This window comes from Pelodiscus sinensis, chromosome 1 (assembly GCF_052426305.1).
Source record: "Pelodiscus sinensis isolate ZL-2025 chromosome 1, ASM5242630v1, whole genome shotgun sequence".
Lineage (NCBI taxonomy): Eukaryota > Metazoa > Chordata > Testudines > Trionychidae > Pelodiscus > Pelodiscus sinensis.
The window spans coordinates 361,443,433-361,462,085 of record NC_143052.1 but is presented as its reverse complement, the minus strand read 5'-3'; the positions used below and the strand labels follow the sequence as shown (position 1 = coordinate 361,462,085).

General features: G+C 58.3%; 1 protein-coding gene across 2 annotated transcripts in view; it reads left to right on the top strand.

Moving 5' to 3' along the window:
- The first annotated feature begins 458 nt into the window (after positions 1–458).
- TPP1 (tripeptidyl peptidase 1) overlaps positions 459–18,653 on the top strand; it is a 44,527-nt gene continuing 26,332 nt past the window's right edge. Inside the window, exons 1-4 of one of the 2 annotated variants that reach the window (XM_075917303.2) lie at positions 459–604; positions 9,131–9,220; positions 9,621–9,760; positions 10,086–10,236. In XM_075917303.2, coding sequence (XP_075773418.2) covers positions 588–604; positions 9,131–9,220; positions 9,621–9,760; positions 10,086–10,236 — 398 coding nt within the window. In that variant the 5' untranslated portion in view covers positions 459–587. The remainder of the gene's footprint in view (positions 605–9,130; positions 9,221–9,620; positions 9,761–10,085; positions 10,237–18,653) is intronic. The other variant, XM_075917304.2, reaches the window with a different exon arrangement.

The window sequence follows — 18,653 nt, the reverse complement described above, 5'->3', positions numbered from 1 at the left end:
TGGGACGCTGGGGGGGGCAGAGGTGGGGGAGGGGATGCGGGTGGGGGAAGGATGGAGCTGGCAGGGGATGGGTGGAGGTGGGGACGGGATATGGGTGGGACGTTGGGGGGCAGAGGTGGGGGAGGGGATGCGGGTGGGGGAAGGGTGGAGCTGGCGGGGGATGGGTGGAGGTGGGGACGGGATATGGGTGGGACGTTGGGGGGGCAGAGGTGGGGGAGGGGATGCGGGTGGGGGAAGGGTGGAGCTGGCGGGGGATGGGTGGAGGTGGGGACGGGGGATATGGGTGGGACGTTGGGGGGGGCAGAGGTGGGGGAGGGGATGCGGGTGGGGGAAGGGTGGAGCTGGCGGGGGAGGGGATGCGGGCGGAGGGGGAGGGGCGAAGGAGGGGGGAGGGGCGAACTGCCCTCACCGGACCGTGACCCCGCCCCCTGCCCGCTGCGCTCCGCCCCTGCAAACTCGACAGCGACCCCCACCGGGCAGGGGCGGGGCCGAACGAGCGGCCTCCTGTCATGTGACTCCAGCGCCTGGTTCCTCGCTGGGCGTTCTCGGGTCATGTGACCCACTGGGCACGTGACTCCGAGTCCGGGATGGAAGCCACGGCGCGGTAGCGGGGGGGTCTGGTGGGGGAGGGGTCTCCCCTCTGGGAGCGGAGTCTGTGGGGGGAGGGGAAGTGAGGCGTCTCAGAGGGGAGGGGTCTCCTTGGCGGGGGGGGGAAGGGCTGTGAGGAGGGGGAAGTGAGGCGTCTCAGAGAGGAGGGGTCTCCTTGGCGGGGGGGGGAAGGGCTGTGAGGAGGGGGAAGTGAGGCGTCTCAGAGGGGAGGGGTCTCCTTGGCGGGGGGGGGAAGGGCTGTGAGGAGGGGGAAGTGAGGCGTCTGAGAGAGGAGGGGTCTCCTTGGCGGGGGGGGGGAAGGGCTGTGGGGAGGGGAAGTGAGGCGTCTCAGAGAGGAGGGGTCCCCTTGGCGGGGGGGGGGGGGGGGGAAGGGCTGTGAGGAGGGGGAAGTGAGGCGTCTGAGAGAGGAGGGGTCTCCTTGGCGGGGGGGGGAAGGGCTGTGAGGAGGGGAAGTGAGGCGTCTCAGAGGGGAGGGGTCTCCTTGGCGGGGGGGGAAGGGCTGTGAGGAGGGGAAGTGAGGCGTCTCAGAGGGGAGGGGTCTCCTTGGCGGGGGGGGGAAGGGCTGTGAGGAGGGGAAGTGAGGCGTCTCAGAGAGGAGGGGTCTCCTTGGCGGGGGGGGGGAAGGGCTGTGAGGAGGGGGAAGTGAGGCGTCTGAGAGAGGAGGGGTCTCCTTGGCGGGGGGGGGAAGGGCTGTGAGGAGGGGGAAGTGAGGCGTCTCAGAGGGGAGGGGTCTCCTTGGCGGGGGGGGGAAGGGCTGTGAGGAGGGGGAAGTGAGGCGTCTCAGAGGGGAGGGGTCTCCTTGGCGGGGGGGGGAAGGGCTGTGAGGAGGGGGAAGTGAGGCGTCTCAGAGGGGAGGGGTCTCCTTGGCGGGGGGGGGGAAGGGCTGTGAGGAGGGGGAAGTGAGGCGTCTCAGAGGGGAGGGGTCTCCTTGGCGGGGGGGGGAAGGGCTGTGAGGAGGGGGAAGTGAGGCGTCTGAGAGAGGAGGGGTCTCCTTGGCGGGGGGGGAAGGGCTGTGAGGAGGGGGAAGTGAGGCGTCTGAGAGAGGAGGGGTCTCCTTGGCGGGGGGGGGAAGGGCTGTGAGGAGGGGGAAGTGAGGCGTCTCAGAGAGGAGGGGTCTCCTTGGCGGGGGGGGGAAGGGCTGTGAGGAGGGGAAGTGAGGCGTCTGAGAGAGGAGGGGTCTCCTTGGCGGGGGGGGGGAAGGGCTGTGAGGAGGGGGAAGTGAGGCGTCTGAGAGAGGAGGGGGTCTCCTTGGCGGGGGGGGAAGGGCTGTGAGGAGGGGAAGTGAGGCGTCTGAGAGAGGAGGGGTCTCCTTGGCGGGGGGGGGGAAGGGCTGTGAGGAGGGGGAAGTGAGGCGTCTCAGAGAGGAGGGGTCTCCTTGGCGGAGGGGGGAAGGGCTGTGAGGACGGGGAAGTGAGGCGTCTGAGAGAGGAGGGGTCTCCTTGGCGGGGGGGGGAAGGGCTGTGAGGAGGGGAAGTGAGGCGTCTCAGAGGGGAGGGGTCTCCTTGGCGGTAGGGGGAAGGGCTGTGAGGAGGGGGAAGTGAGGCGTCTCAGAGAGGAGGGGTCTCCTTGGCGGAGGGGGGAAGGGCTGTGAGGAGGGGGAAGTGAGGCGTCTCAGAGGGGAGGGGTCTCCTTGGCGGGGGGGGGAAGGGCTGTGAGGAGGGGGAAGTGAGGCGTCTCAGAGGGGAGGGGTCTCCTTGGCGGGGGGGGGAAGGGCTGTGAGGAGGGGAAGTGAGGCGTCTGAGAGAGGAGGGGTCTCCTTGGCGGGGGGGGGGAAGGGCTGTGAGGAGGGGAAGTGAGGCGTCTCAGAGGGGAGGGGTCTCCTTGGCGGGGGGGGGAAGGGCTGTGAGGAGGGGGAAGTGAGGCGTCTCAGAGGGGAGGGGTCTCCTTGGCGGGGGGGGGGAAGGGCTGTGAGGAGGGGAAGTGAGGCGTCTCAGAGAGGAGGGGTCTCCTTGGCGGGGGGGGGGAAGGGCTGTGAGGAGGGGGAAGTGAGGCGTCTGAGAGAGGAGGGGTCTCCTTGGCGGGGGGGGGAAGGGCTGTGAGGAGGGGGAAGTGAGGCGTCTCAGAGGGGAGGGGTCTCCTTGGCGGGGGGGGGGAAGGGCTGTGAGGAGGGGAAGTGAGGCGTCTGAGAGAGGAGGGGTCTCCTTGGCGGGGGGGGGGAAGGGCTGTGAGGAGGGGGAAGTGAGGCGTCTCAGAGAGGAGGGGTCTCCTTGGCGGGGGGGGGGAAGGGCTGTGAGGAGGGGAAGTGAGGCGTCTCAGAGAGGAGGGGTCTCCTTGGCGGGGGGGGGAAGGGCTGTGAGGAGGGGGAAGTGAGGCGTCTCAGAGGGGAGGGGTCTCCTTGGCGGGGGGGGGGAAGGGCTGTGAGGAGGGGGAAGTGAGGCGTCTCAGAGGGGAGGGGTCTCCTTGGCGGGGGGGGAAGGGCTGTGAGGAGGGGGAAGTGAGGCGTCTCAGAGAGGAGGGGTCTCCTTGGCGGGGGGGGAAGGGCTGTGAGGAGGGGGAAGTGAGGCGTCTCAGAGGGGAGGGGTCTCCTTGGCGGGGGGGGGAAGGGCTGTGAGGAGGGGAAGTGAGGCGTCTCAGAGGGGAGGGGTCTCCTTGGCGGGGGGGGGGGAAGGGCTGTGAGGAGGGGGAAGTGAGGCGTCTGAGAGAGGAGGGGTCTCCTTGGCGGGGGGGGAAGGGCTGTGAGGAGGGGGAAGTGAGGCGTCTGAGAGAGGAGGGGTCTCCTTGGCGGGGGGGGGAAGGGCTGTGAGGAGGGGAAGTGAGGCGTCTGAGAGAGGAGGGGTCTCCTTGGCGGGGGGGGGAAGGGCTGTGAGGAGGGGAAGTGAGGCGTCTGAGAGAGGAGGGGTCTCCTTGGCGGGGGGGGAAGGGCTGTGAGGAGGGGGAAGTGAGGCGTCTGAGAGAGGAGGGGTCTCCTTGGCGGGGGGGGGAAGGGCTGTGAGGAGGGGAAGTGAGGCGTCTGAGAGAGGAGGGGTCTCCTTGGCGGGGGGGGGAAGGGCTGTGAGGAGGGGGAAGTGAGGCGTCTCAGAGAGGAGGGGTCTCCTTGGCGGGGGGGGAAGGGCTGTGAGGAGGGGGAAGTGAGGCGTCTCAGAGAGGAGGGGTCTCCTTGGCGGGGGGGGGGAAGGGCTGTGAGGAGGGGGAAGTGAGGCGTCTCAGAGGGGAGCGGTCTCCTTGGCGGGGGGGGGGGAAGGGCTGTGAGGAGGGGAAGTGAGGCGTCTCAGAGGGGAGGGGTCTCCTTGGCGGGGGGGGGAAGGGCTGTGAGGAGGGGAAGTGAGGCGTCTGAGAGAGGAGGGGTCTCCTTGGCGGGGGGGGGAAGGGCTGTGAGGAGGGGGAAGTGAGGCGTCTCAGAGAGGAGGGGTCTCCTTGGCGGGGGGGGGAAGGGCTGTGAGGAGGGGGAAGTGAGGCGTCTCAGAGGGGAGGGGTCTCCTTGGCGGGGGGGGGAAGGGCTGTGAGGAGGGGAAGTGAGGCGTCTCAGAGGGGAGGGGTCTCCTTGGCGGGGGGGGAAGGGCTGTGAGGAGGGGAAGTGAGGCGTCTCAGAGGGGAGGGGTCTCCTTGGCGGGGGGGGGGAAGGGCTGTGAGGAGGGGAAGTGAGGCGTCTGAGAGAGGAGGGGTCTCCTTGGCGGGGGGGGGAAGGGCTGTGAGGAGGGGAAGTGAGGCGTCTCAGAGGGGAGGGGTCTCCTTGGCGGGGGGGGGGAAGGGCTGTGAGGAGGGGGAAGTGAGGCGTCTCAGAGGGGAGGGGTCTCCTTGGCGGGGGGGGGGAAGGGCTGTGAGGAGGGGGAAGTGAGGCGTCTCAGAGAGGAGGGGTCTCCTTGGCGGGGGGGGGAAGGGCTTTGAGGAGGGGAAGTGAGGCGTCTGAGAGAGGAGGGGTCTCCTTGGCGGGGGGGGGAAGGGCTGTGAGGAGGGGAAGTGAGGCGTCTGAGAGAGGAGGGGTCTCCTTGGCGGGGGGGGGAAGGGCTGTGAGGAGGGGGAAGTGAGGCGTCTGAGAGAGGAGGGGTCTCCTTGGCGGGGGGGGAAGGGCTGTGAGGAGGGGGAAGTGAGGCGTCTGAGAGAGGAGGGGTCTCCTTGGCGGGGGGGGGAAGGGCTGTGAGGAGGGGGAAGTGAGGCGTCTCAGAGAGGAGGGGTCTCCTTGGCGGGGGGGGAAGGGCTGTGAGGAGGGGGAAGTGAGGCGTCTCAGAGAGGAGGGGTCTCCTTGGCGGGGGGGGGAAGGGCTGTGAGGAGGGGGAAGTGAGGCGTCTCAGAGGGGAGCGGTCTCCTTGGCGGGGGGGGGGGAAGGGCTGTGAGGAGGGGAAGTGAGGCGTCTCAGAGGGGAGGGGTCTCCTTGGCGGGGGGGGGAAGGGCTGTGAGGAGGGGAAGTGAGGCGTCTGAGAGAGGAGGGGTCTCCTTGGCGGGGGGGGGAAGGGCTGTGAGGAGGGGGAAGTGAGGCGTCTCAGAGAGGAGGGGTCTCCTTGGCGGGGGGGGAAGGGCTGTGAGGAGGGGGAAGTGAGGCGTCTCAGAGGGGAGGGGTCTCCTTGGCGGGGGGGGGAAGGGCTGTGAGGAGGGGAAGTGAGGCGTCTCAGAGGGGAGGGGTCTCCTTGGCGGGGGGGGGGAAGGGCTGTGAGGAGGGGGAAGTGAGGCGTCTCAGAGAGGAGGGGTCTCCTTGGCGGGGGGGGGAAGGGCTGTGAGGAGGGGAAGTGAGGCGTCTCAGAGGGGAGGGGTCTCCTTGGCGGGGGGGGGAAGGGCTGTGAGGAGGGGGAAGTGAGGCGTCTCAGAGGGGAGGGGTCTCCTTGGCGGGGGGGGGGAAGGGCTGTGAGGAGGGGGAAGTGAGGCGTCTGAGAGAGGAGGGGTATCCTTGGCGGGAGGGGGAAGGGCTGTGAGGAGGGGGAAGTGAGGCGTCTCAGAGAGGAGGGGTCTCCTTGGCGGGGGGGGGGGAAGGGCTGTGAGGAGGGGAAGTGAGGCGTCTGAGAGAGGAGGGGTCTCCTTGGCGGGGGGGGAAGGGCTGTGAGGAGGGGAAGTGAGGCGTCTCAGAGGGGAGGGGTCTCCTTGGCGGGGGGGGAAGGGCTGTGAGGAGGGGGAAGTGAGGCGTCTCAGAGGGGAGGGGTCTCCTTGGCGGGGGGGGGGAAGGGCTGTGAGGAGGGGGAAGTGAGGCGTCTCAGAGGGGAGGGGTCTCCTTGGCGGGGGGGGGAAGGGCTGTGAGGAGGGGAAGTGAGGCGTCTGAGAGAGGAGGGGTCTCCTTGGCGGGGGGGGGGAAGGGCTGTGAGGAGGGGGAAGTGAGGCGTCTCAGAGGGGAGGGGTCTCCTTGGCGGGGGGGGGAAGGGCTGTGAGGAGGGGAAGTGAGGCGTCTCAGAGGGGAGGGGTCTCCTTGGCGGGGGGGGGGGGGGGGAAGGGCTGTGAGGAGGGGGAAGTGAGGCGTCTCAGAGGGGAGGGGTCTCCTTGGCGGGGGGTGGAAGGGCTGTGAGGAGGGGGAAGTGAGGCGTCTGAGAGAGGAGGGGTCTCCTTGGCGGGGGGGGGGAAGGGCTGTGAGGAGGGGGAAGTGAGGCGTCTCAGAGGGGAGGGGTCTCCTTGGCGGGGGGGGGAAGGGCTGTGAGGAGGGGAAGTGAGGCGTCTCAGAGAGGAGGGGTCTCCTTGGCGGGGGGGGGGGAAGGGCTGTGAGGAGGGGGAAGTGAGGCGTCTCAGAGGGGAGGGGTCTCCTTGGCGGGGGGGGGAAGGGCTGTGAGGAGGGGAAGTGAGGCGTCTGAGAGAGGAGGGGTCTCCTTGGCGGGGGGGGGAAGGGCTGTGAGGAGGGGGAAGTGAGGCGTCTGAGAGAGGAGGGGTCTCCTTGGCGGGGGGGGAAGGGCTGTGAGGAGGGGAAGTGAGGCGTCTCAGAGGGGAGGGGTCTCCTTGGCGGGGGGGGGAAGGGCTGTGAGGAGGGGAAGTGAGGCGTCTGAGAGAGGAGGGGTCTCCTTGGCGGGGGGGGGAAGGGCTGTGAGGAGGGGAAGTGAGGCGTCTCAGAGGGGAGGGGTCTCCTTGGCGGGGGGGGAAGGGCTGTGAGGAGGGGGAAGTGAGGCGTCTCAGAGGGGAGGGGTCTCCTTGGCGGGGGGGGGAAGGGCTGTGAGGAGGGGGAAGTGAGGCGTCTCAGAGAGGAGGGGTCTCCTTGGCGGGGGGGGGAAGGGCTTTGAGGAGGGGAAGTGAGGCGTCTGAGAGAGGAGGGGTCTCCTTGGCGGGGGGGGGAAGGGCTGTGAGGAGGGGGAAGTGAGGCGTCTCAGAGGGGAGGGGTCTCCTTGGCGGGGGGGGGGAAGGGCTGTGAGGAGGGGAAGTGAGGCGTCTCAGAGGGGAGGGGTCTCCTTGGCGGGGGGGGGGAAGGGCTGTGAGGAGGGGGAAGTGAGGCGTCTCAGAGGGGAGGGGTCTCCTTGGCGGGGGGGGAAGGGCTGTGAGGAGGGGGAAGTGAGGCGTCTGAGAGAGGAGGGGTCTCCTTGGCGGGGGGGGGAAGGGCTGTGAGGAGGGGGAAGTGAGGCGTCTCAGAGGGGAGGGGTCTCCTTGGTGGGGGGGGGGAAGGGCTGTGAGGAGGGGAAGTGAGGCGTCTCAGAGAGGAGGGGTCTCCTTGGCGGGGGGGTAAGGGCTGTGAGGAGGGGGAAGTGAGGCGTCTCAGAGAGGAGGGGTCTCCTTGGCGGGGGGGGAAGGGCTGTGAGGAGGGGAAGTGAGGCGTCTGAGAGAGGAGGGGTCTCCTTGGCGGGGGGGGGGAAGGGCTGTGAGGAGGGGGAAGTGAGGCGTCTGAGAGAGGAGGGGTCTCCTTGGCGGGGGGGGGAAGGGCTGTGAGGAGGGGGAAGTGAGGCGTCTGAGAGAGGAGGGGTCTCCTTGGCGGGGGGGGAAGGGCTGTGAGGAGGGGGAAGTGAGGCGTCTGAGAGAGGAGGGGTCTCCTTGGCGGGGGGGGGGAAGGGCTGTGAGGAGGGGGAAGTGAGGCGTCTGAGAGAGGAGGGGTCTCCTTGGCGGGGGGGGAAGGGCTGTGAGGAGGGGGAAGTGAGGCGTCTCAGAGAGGAGGGGTCTCCTTGGCGGGGGGGGGGAAGGGCTGTGAGGAGGGGGAAGTGAGGCGTCTGAGAGAGGAGGGGTCTCCTTGGCGGGGGGGGGAAGGGCTGTGAGGAGGGGGAAGTGAGGCGTCTCAGAGGGGAGGGGTCTCCTTGGCGGGGGGGGAAGGGCTGTGAGGAGGGGAAGTGAGGCGTCTCAGAGAGGAGGGGTCTCCTTGGCGGGGGGGGAAGGGCTGTGAGGAGGGGGAAGTGAGGCGTCTCAGAGGGGAGGGGTCTCCTTGGCGGGGGGGGGAAGGGCTGTGAGGAGGGGAAGTGAGGCGTCTCAGAGAGGAGGGGTCTCCTTGGCGGGGGGGGGAAGGGCTGTGAGGAGGGGGAAGTGAGGCGTCTGAGAGAGGAGGGGTCTCCTTGGCGGGGGGGGGGAAGGGCTGTGAGGAGGGGGAAGTGAGGCGTCTCAGAGAGGAGGGGTCTCCTTGGCGGGGGGGGGAAGGGCTGTGAGGAGGGGGAAGTGAGGCGTCTGAGAGAGGAGGGGTCTCCTTGGCGGGGGGGGAAGGGCTGTGAGGAGGGGGAAGTGAGGCGTCTGAGAGAGGAGGGGTCTCCTTGGCGGGGGGGGGGAAGGGCTGTGAGGAGGGGGAAGTGAGGCGTCTCAGAGAGGAGGGGTCTCCTTGGCGGGGGGGGGAAGGGCTGTGAGGAGGGGGAAGTGAGGCGTCTGAGAGAGGAGGGGTATCCTTGGCGGGGGGGGGAAGGGCTGTGAGGAGGGGGAAGTGAGGCGTCTGAGAGAGGAGGGGTCTCCTTGGCGGGAGGGGGAAGGGCTGTGAGGAGGGGGAAGTGAGGCGTCTGAGAGAGGAGGGGTCTCCTTGGCGGGAGGGGGAAGGGCTGTGAGGAGGGGGAAGTGAGGCGTCTGAGAGAGGAGGGGTCTCCTTGGCGGGAGGGGGAAGGGCTGTGAGGAGGGGGAAGTGAGGCGTCTCAGAGAGGAGGGGTCTCCTTGGCGGGGGGGGAAGGGCTGTGAGGAGGGGGAAGTGAGGCGTCTGAGAGAGGAGGGGTATCCTTGGCGGGGGGGGAAGGGCTGTGAGGAGGGGAAGTGAGGCGTCTGAGAGAGGAGGGGTCTCCTTGGCGGGAGGGGGAAGGGCTGTGAGGAGGGGGAAGTGAGGCGTCTGAGAGAGGAGGGGTCTCCTTGGCGGGGGGGGAAGGGCTGTGAGGAGGGGGAAGTGAGGCGTCTCAGAGGGGAGGGGTCTCCTTGGCGGGGGGGGAAGGGCTGTGAGGAGGGGGAAGTGAGGCGTCTCAGAGGGGAGGGGTCCCCTTGGCGGGGGGGGAAGGGCTGTGAGGAGGGGGAAGTGAGGCGTCTGAGAGAGGAGGGGTCTCCTTGGCGGGGGGGGGAAGGGCTGTGAGGAGGGGGAAGTGAGGCGTCTCAGAGAGGAGGGGGTCCCCTTGGCGTGGGGGGAAGGGCTGCGGGGTCTGTGAGCGTGTCTCCCTTGCAGGTGTGGGGGTGGGGGAGGAGCTGCAGAGTCTTGGGGGTTTCCCTCCTCAAGCCCTGATGCCGTCCACTGTCCTGGCAGAGGCAGGTTCCTGCTGGCGTTTTCTGTGAGTCTTGTGGCCTGGTGGTGCCAAGCGCAGGGATGGGCCCCAGAGGAGGATCACAGTCTCCAGTAAGTGCTGCCCGGTGAGCAGGGACTGAACGCCCGAAGGCCTTCCCAACCCCACTGACATTCTTTGTCCCCTCCTGCCGCCCACTCGGTCCCTTTTCACCTAGAATAGCCAGTTGGCGGAGGGGTGGTCCTTGGCTCAGGGAGTGGGGGGGAGAAGTTTCCCGGGCGGGGGAATAAGGAATGTGGGGGTCATGGGTCTCGCAGTGTAACTGCAAATCCCCCCACCCCCACAGTGCTAACCCACCCGGGTCCTAAGCAGGAACAGTTTTGGGGGTCCCCCACAACACATATGCAAACGTAAATAGGGTGCCCCTTGAGCTGGTTTGTTTCTGCCTGGCGCTATCTGTGCTCATGCTGTTTGGATCCTGCCAGGTCACCACAGCATCTTCTTTCCCCTCAGGATCCCTAAGGGATGGAGCCATGTGGGACGGGTCGCCCCCTCGGATGAGCTCGTGTTGATCTTTGCCCTCAGGCAGCAGAACGTGGAGCAGCTGGCGAAGCTGGTGGGGAGTGTCTCGGACCTCGATTCACCTCAGTATGGTAACTCCCATCGAGAGAGTGGGGCCTGAGGGGTTCTTCCAGAGGGCCGCAGGGCTGCTCATGCAGCTGCCCCCTGCTTCCCCTACCCTGGGCCGTGTGTCTCTGCCCAGCCTTGGCTGTTGTTTCTGGGTTCAGATACTGAGAAGAACAGGGCCTGACAACATGGGGGTGAAACATGCTGTGTTCCAGCTGCTGCTGGGAGCCCAAGGGCTTAAATGTGGACCTGTTTCTCTGTGTGATGGGGAGAGCTGGACTCTACCAGCAGAGCTGCCCTGCTTCGCCCAACTCATCCTGGCACCGCTGCTGTCTTTTTCCTGTGCTGCAGGCAAGTACCTGTCATTGGAGGAGCTACGCATGCTTGTCCAGCCATCTCGCCTCACGCTCAGCACTGTGCACAAGTGGCTGGTGGCCTATGGCATCAAGGGCTGCAAGACCATTAGCACCATGGACTTCCTAGAGTGCGTGATGCCAGCTTGGTAAGTCCCTGGGTGGGGGCAGGGCTGGGCTGGCCACAGAAGCTCTGCTGGCACTGCCTGGATATATGGAGAAGCCAGGCCTCTGTGGTCTGAGTCGCAGCAGGAATAAGCCCTGGAGACGGTCCCATGTGTTCTGGCTGGCGCCTGCCCTACTGCTTGGGGCTGCATGGCTTCGGGCTATCTCTGTGGCTGATCGGGGAATTGCTTCCTCATTCCTGTGTTAACTAGGGATGTTCAGTAACGGTTAATTTGCTAGTTGAGTAGTCGAAGGAATTTCCATTGACTAGTCGATAAGCACTTCTGCGTTCTGCCTTTGAAATGTACAAGAGCCCCAGCGGGAGTTCTTTGTGCTTTTCAAAGTGGGAATGCAGCGTGGAGCCCAGGGCCGGCGGGAAGTCCCGCTGACCCCAGGCTTCACGCGTGCGCTTATGTTTTGAAATGCGCAAGAGCCCCCACTTGTACGTTTCAAAGCTGGCATACCTCGTGAAGCCAGGGTCAGTCCCCAGCTGATCCTGGGCTCCACACGGCGCTGCTGCTTTGAAATGCTGCATGGAGCCTGAGGTCTGGCATTTCAAAGCAGCAGTGCCACACTGAGCCCGGGATCCAAGCAGCGCTGCCGCTTTTAAGTACCCCCCTATTCTTCTCCCTTGCTAACTTGGTGGGATGGGGAGCAACTAGTCGACAATTCTGCTGACTATCCAATAAGCATTTGTTTATTGAATAGACTAGTCCTTTACATCCTTAATGTTGACCAGAAAGTGCCAATAGGTCTTGAGTGTCACAGACATTAAGACCAGAAGAGACCACCAAATCTTCCAGTCTGATCTCCTGAATCTCACAGGCCACCACTGCTGTATCCTATGGGTCTGCCTCATGATCACTCACAGCCCTAAAATACTGCGGGTGAACATGTTGTTTGGTCCGTTGCGTGTCACCGGGGGTTGGGATTTCATAGGTCGGTGCAATCTGCAATGTTGTTTCATCAAAGTACATAGTGTAAGGGTTGTCTGAGTAGATTTAACTGGTCTGATGTCTGTGTATCTGTAACTGTGGTGTGGTTTATTGTTCCAAATCATGTCCTATACTTTGTCAGGTAGTTCTTAACAGCACAGTTGTATAGTGCTTTTGTTAGTGACTTGGCTTCTCTTTCCAGTGTGTGTTAGTACTTTCCAGTCATCCTATGGCTTCTACTATTCGCTCCTGATACATAATCCACAATTTTTCCCATATCGGCACAGTTTGCTACCCCTGGACTTTGTGCACGTTACTCCAGCCATCCTCAGGCTGCCAGTCATGGCATCTAATAGTTCCCTTTCTGTCTGCTGTTGGTTGGGCAGTTTGCAGCCTGCATTAGACAAATGATCATTGCTTGAAAAACTGGATGCTCAGTAACAGAAAAGTAAGTGATACAGCAGTAAAATAATTCTGGCATGTTCATGTCTCTTCTGGTTTAGTTCCCGAGTTGTCTGATATATTTGTCAATGGCAATGCAGTGTTAGCAGAACCTACAGCTTCCGTTGCCAAGGTGAACTGCAAAGAATGTCTGAGGTGCAGGGGCACTGGGGCCACAATTATATATTATTGCCTGGCATAGGGAAAATCTAGAACTTTGTGCCTTGGGCTCATGTGCATTTGGAGTAGGATACTCTGTAGGGCAGTGTAATAGTTGGGGTGTTGGATTGCATTGTAACAGAAATTATGGTAGGAAAGCACTGTTACATGCTGGGGACCGACTGGCTAAGCAGCAGTTCTGCAGAAAAGGACCTGGGGGTTACATTGGATGAGAAGCTAGATATGAGTCAACAGTGTGCCCTTGTAGCCAAGAAGGCTAATGGCATATTAGGTTGCATTAGGAGGGGCATTGCCAGCAGATCCAGAGATGTCCTTATTCCCCTTTATTTGGCTCTGATGAGGCCACATCTGGAGTACTGTGTCCAGTTCTTGGCCCCCCCACTACAGAAAGGATGTGGGCGCATTGGAGAGGGCCCAGCGGAGGGCAACCAAAATGATGAGGGGGCTGGAGCATATGACCTAAGAGGAGAGGCTGAGGCAGTTGGGCTTGTTTAGTCTGCAGACGCGAAGAGTGAGGGGGGATTTGAAAGCAGCCTTTACTTCAGTGGTGACAGATGACAGAACGAGGAGCAATGGTCTCAAGGGGCAGTGTGGGGGAGGTCTAGGTAGGATATTAGGAAAAACTCTTTCCCTAGGATAGTGGGTAAGCATGGAGATGGGTTCCCTGGGGAGGGGGGAGTTTGTGGGGGGATGGAATCTCCATCCCTAGAAGTTTTTAAGACCTGGCTTGACAAAGCCCTGGCTGGGGTGATTTAGTTGAGGTTGGTTCTCCTTTGGGCAGGGGGCTGGACTTGATGACTCCTGATGTCTCTGCAGCCCCTAGGATTCTGTGATTCTACATGATATTTTGAACGTGTCCAAATCAGATCATGGTCTGCCTAGCTGAGCATCCTGTCCTGCGACAGCAGCCAAAAATACCAGACACTTCTGAAGAATCAACAGAACAGGGAAGCTTATCAAGTGATCCATTCTCTGTTGTCCAGTCTCCTTTTCTGACAGTCAGAAGTTTAGGGACACCCAGAGCCTTCAAGTTCTTAACATGTATATGGAACAGGGTGGATAAAAATCAAAGATTTAAAACAATTGGATTTTTTTTATTTTTTAAAAAATCATCAATAAAATACTAAATTTCTTATTTAAAAATGTCACAATTGAATCTCATCACAGACATGCTACAGCTACGCTTACAGTCCCATGACATTAATGACTGGCTGACATCCAGCCCAACACCCAGCTCTTGCTTCCTGAATGTTCTGGGCTTTCCATTTCTGTTTCTCAGCAGACTAAAGTGACATGTGCAAAGATGGACACAGGCTGGATCGGATTGTTTCTGTTCTGTGCTTATATGATGTTGGTCCTGGGGCAAGCACGACAGAGGAGTTCGTTAAGACATTATCTCAAGACAGAGAGACAATATACAGGAAAGGGCAGAGGCAGCATAGACAGCAACACTGGAGTGGACTAGAAATAAAAAAGGAAGACATTATTCAGCATACACACAGCTTTCTGTATTCCCCCTCGCTTTTGCCTTAGAAAAATAGCTGTGGCTTCTGGCCACAAGAGAGACGCTATCTGGGAATATTTTGAAGACATTTGTTTCCTGTGGGGAAAAAAAAAAAAGAAAACATGTAAGCAGGGCAAGAAGATGATGCAGAGCCTAATTGCAAGAATGAAATTTCTTAAGGAAAAACTTAAAAAGCAACAAATAGTTTAGCAGTGCCTTAAAGACTAACAAAACACATAGATGGTATCATGAGCCTTCGTGGGTACAATTCAGTTTTCTATCTGCTTATTGGAGTTCATTTACAAGTTCGATACTATCATCTTAGTCTCGAATAAAGATCTTAACTGGTTAACACACAACAAAGGCAATTTCCCTGCCTTAGAATATGCTTTGGAAATGTAAATATTAAATGAATGATACACATCCAGCCTAACTTAATTATCTTCATTAACAGGGCTTGACAATCTATGTAATCTACTTGCCCGTGGCGAGTAGATTACATCCCGGAAGAGCTGGGTTCGGGTGATCTGCGCATGCACAGAACGATCTTCACATGCGCAGAACACCGGCCAGCGTGGCTGGCGAGCAGGGCTCGCCGCGGCTCAGCAAGCCCTGCTCATTAACACTGATCCTACAATTGTCAGGTAACTTCTTTCACTGTTATATATACCCCAAATTCTGTAATACCCACTCCAACTTATCTGATGAAGTGGATTTTCCCCTAAAAAGCTCATGACCTAATACATTTATTAGTCCCTAAGGTGCCATAGGATTTCTAGTTGTGAAGATGAGGAACTTGGGCAGAAGTGATCTGATAGAAATCAAGATCCTATAGAATTGCACATGAGAACAGCAAAACTAGGAGCCTAGATTTCAAAAGGTGGATTTCAGCCGACTCAAGGAAAGAGTCGGCAAAGTCCAATAGTAAGACCAGTTAGTAAGAAAAGGAGCCAAGGAGGCTGGCAATTCTTAAAAGAAGTAATACTAGGGCTTAATGTCAAGATATTCCAACACAGAGGAAAGATTAGAAGAGCAACAGGAGGTCCATGTGGCTGCACAAGAAGCTTTTTAGCTATCAAAAACTAAAAAGGATACACACAGAAAATAGAAGGGAGGGGGCTCATGTCACCTTGAAAGGTTACATGGGAACAAAAATCAGGAAAGCCAAGGCAAGGAACGAGTTACAGATGGCAAGGAATGGAAGAGACAACAGTAAGGCTTTGTCTACATTGGCGCAATCTTGCGCCAAAGCAGCTGCTTTTGCGCAAAAACGTGCTGCCTGTCTACACTGGCGGGGAGTTCTTGCACAAGAACACTGACGTTCTAATGTGTGAAATCAGGGCTTCTTGTGCAAGAACTATGATGCTCCCGCTCAGGAATAAGCCCTTTTGCGCAACTGTTCTTGCGCAAGAGGCCAGTGTAGACAGGCAACATGAATTTCTTGCGCAAGAAAGCCCGATGGCTAAAATGGCCATCAGCACTTTCTTGTGCTAGAGAATGTCTACACTGGCATGGATGCTCTTGCGCAAAAGCACATCTCTTGTGCAAAGGCACATGCCAATGGAGAATCATAGACTACTAGGACTGGAAGAAACCTCGAGAGGTCATCGAGTCCAGTCCCCTGCCCTCATGGCAGGACCAAATACTGCCTAGACCATCCCTGATAGACATTTATCTAACCTGCTCTTCAATATCTCCAGAGATGGGGATTCCACAACCTCCCTAGGCAATTTATTCCAGTGTTTACCCACTATGACAGTTAGGAACTTTTTCCTAGTGGCCAACCTAAACCTTCCTTGCTGCAGTTTAAGCCCATTGCTTCCTGTTCTATCCCCAGAGGCCAAGATGAACAAGTTTTCTTCCTCCTCCTTGTGATACCCTTTTAGATACCTGAAAACGGCTATCATGTCCCCCCTCAGTCTTTTCCTTTCCAAACTAAACAAGCCCAATTATTTCAGTCTTCCCTCCTAGCTCATGTTATCTAGACTTTTAATCATTCTTGTTGTTCTTCTCTGGAGCTTCTCCAATTTCTCCACATCCTTCTTGAAATATGGTGCCCAGAACTGGACACAATACTCCAAGGACATGTCTAAACTACACCCCTCTTTTAAAAGAGGGATGTAAATTAGACAGATTGAAATTGAAAATGAAGCCAGGATTTGAATTTCCCACGCTTCATTTGCATAATGGCGGCTGCACGTTTTTTAAAAAAAAGGAGATTTACAGGATCTTTCAAAAAAGGTTTTTTTTTTTTTCGAAAGAACTGCATCTAGATGGCGGTTTCACTTTCGAAATACCCATTTTTGAAAGAACAGGCGTCCACCATTGTGCAAATGAAGCACTGGAAATTCAAATCCCGGCTTCATTTGCAATTTTGATCTGTCTAATTTACATCCCTCTTTTGAAAGAGGGACGTAGTCTAGTCACAGCCCAACTGAGGCCTAACCAGTGCAGAGTAGAAGAATGATTTATTGTGTCTCACAACACACCTGTTAATGCATCCCAGAATCATGGTTGCTTTTTTTGGAATAGCGTCACACTGTTGACACATATTTAGCTTGTGGTCTACTATGATCTCTAGATCCCTTTCTGCCGGACTCCTTCCTAGACAGACAGTCGCTTCCCATTCTGTGTATGTAAAATGGATTGTTCTTTCCTAAGTGGAGCACTTTGCATTTGTCTTTAATAAACTTCATCCTGTTTACCTCAGATCATTTCTCCAGTTTGTCCAGGTCAGTTTGAATTATGATTGTATCCTCCAGAGCAGTTGCAACCCCTCTCAACCTTGTATCATCTGCAAACTTAATAAGCGTACTGTCTATGCCAATATCTAAATCGTTGATGAAGATATTGAACAGAACCGGACCCAAAACAGACCCTTTTAGAACCCCGCTTGTTATGGCTTTCCCGCAGGATTGTGAACCGTTGATAACTACTGTCTGAGAATGGTTATCTAGCCAGTTATGCACCCATCTTATGGTAGCCCCATCTAAGTTGTATCTGCCTAGTTTATTGTTAAGAATATCATGCAAGACCGTATCATATGATAGAGACCTATAAAATCATGAAGCGTATGTGGTAAATACCTCAATAGCATTCATCACTATGTAGTTTTTGACTAATTTTCATGCCCTTTTTAGGGTTTACATCTGGCCCCTGTTCCCATTTCTGGTAATGTTATGGTGACCATATTTTCTTAACCAAAATTAGGGACACATTGCCACACCACCTGACCCCCACTAGCCACACCCCGACCCCCACTAGCCACACCCCGACCCCCACTAGCCATGCCTCTGGAGGTAACACTCGTGGTCAAGATGAACACGTGATAAGAAATAAAAGGTGTCATGTGACCCCCTCTAAGAACTTTTCCCACCATCCTCCTGCCAATAGGGATGAGTTTGGTCCCCACCAAACCCCGCTCAAGCAACTATCCTGCAATTGCATTAACCCAATTTGTGTCACATTAACTTGGGTGGGGAAGGGCTGGGGGAAGTGTTCCTTCTAAGAGTTTCCTCCCATGAGTAGAATGAATTTTGTGTTGTGCACCAGTACTGAGTTCATGTGGCTTGTTTGGATGTGTCACTGTGGCACCCACGTTATTAATAAATATCGTATAACCCTCTACTTTTTCCCTCTGCTGCCCTGTCTCCTCCCCTTGCTCCATCAGCTCCCCTGGTGCCTGCTGCCCCCAACCCCTCACCCTCCTCTGCTGTCCTGTCTCCTGCCCTTCTCACTGCCCTCAGCCCTCCTGAGACCTGCCTCCCTCCACCAGCCCTTCTCTCCTCCCTGTGCCCACTCCTCCAGTAGCCCCACTCTGATCATGTGAGCTACCCTCCTCATCCCCTCTCCTAACACCACCCACTACACACCTGCCCTGCGTCCTCTGTTTCTGGTCCCTCCCCTCCATGTGTCTGCCCTTCTGCTTCACCCCCAGAATCCCCTGGCACCTGCCCCTTCCCCTTCCCTCTTCCTGGTGCCTCCCCCTTCCCTCACTGCCCCTGCCCCCCTTACCCTCTTTTTTCTGATGCCCACCCCCTTACCACCCTCTGCCCCAGTTCCCCTCAGGCCCTTCCGTGCCTTCACACTTGACTTGCTCCATCCCCGCCTTTCCTTTCAACCCTTTTCCCAGCCCTCCCCCCTCCCCCTCCCCTTCTCTTGCCCCCAATACCCCTCCCCTCTCCTCTCCCAGCATCATCCTGTCCCCTCCACCCTCCCACCCCCACTGACATCTCCCCTCACTCCTCCTGCCCTTTTCCTCATTGTCTCCACTTGGCCCCCTGGCACGTGTCTCTCCTCCACCCTGTCCTTGGTGCCTTCCCCTTTCTTCTCCTGCCCTGTCCCCCTCCCCTCAGTTAAAAGCATTTTCGGAAAAGCACGTCTAGATTGGCAGGATGCTTTTCCGCAAAAGCACTTTTTGCGGAAAAGCGTCCGTGGCCAATCTAGACGCAGTTTTCTGCAAAAAAGCCCCGATCGCCATTTTCGTGATCGGGGCTTTTTTGCGGAAAACAGTACTGTGCTGTCTACACTGGCCCTTTTGCGCAAAAGTCTCTCGGAAAAAGACTTTTGCCCGAACAGGAGCAGCATAGTATTTCCGGACAGCACTGACGATCTTACATGAGATCGTCAGTGCTTTTCCGGAAATTCAAGCGGCCAGTGTAGACAGCTGGCAAGTTTTTCCGCAAAAGCAGATGATTTTGCGGAAAAATTTGCCAGTCTAGACACAGCCTTTAAGAGTTAAAAAGAATGAAAAGTAAAAAAATTCAAAATAAATTGGTTAGGTTGAGTAAGGAGCAAGGTTATGGAAGAAAAGAAAAATTGGTTAGTCTGAGTAAGGGGAAAGGAGTTTAAAGAAAAAGTTTGAAAAAAGCAAAGAATTTAAAAATTGACAAATTTAAAAAAGCAAAAGGCTAATTAAATAAAACAGGGAAATATAAGTCAGGAGGAAAGACAGTGCACGGCAGAAAAACAGCAAGATGGAGACAGACTCTTCTTTTGTTAGTGAGCAACTTAAATGGCTGAGGGAAAATACAGAAAAAGCCAGCAAGAGATCTAGAGACCTTTTTCTTAGCGATGCCAGTGTAGAGAGTGCAGGGAGGGTGGCTGAGAGAGAGAAAAGCAGAGAACTTTCCCTTGCAAGATCCTTTTACAAAGGGCAAAAGATGCTACAGCATCTGGCTGGGAGAGAGAAAAGAGTCAGTAAGAGGGGGAAGGTTTAGAAAGCAGCATGTTTCCTGACCAATTACCTGACCAATCTGATCAACTTCTATGCTGAGGTAACTGGCTCTGTGGACGTGGGAAAGTCAGTGAATGTGATATACCTGGACTTCAGCAAGGCTTT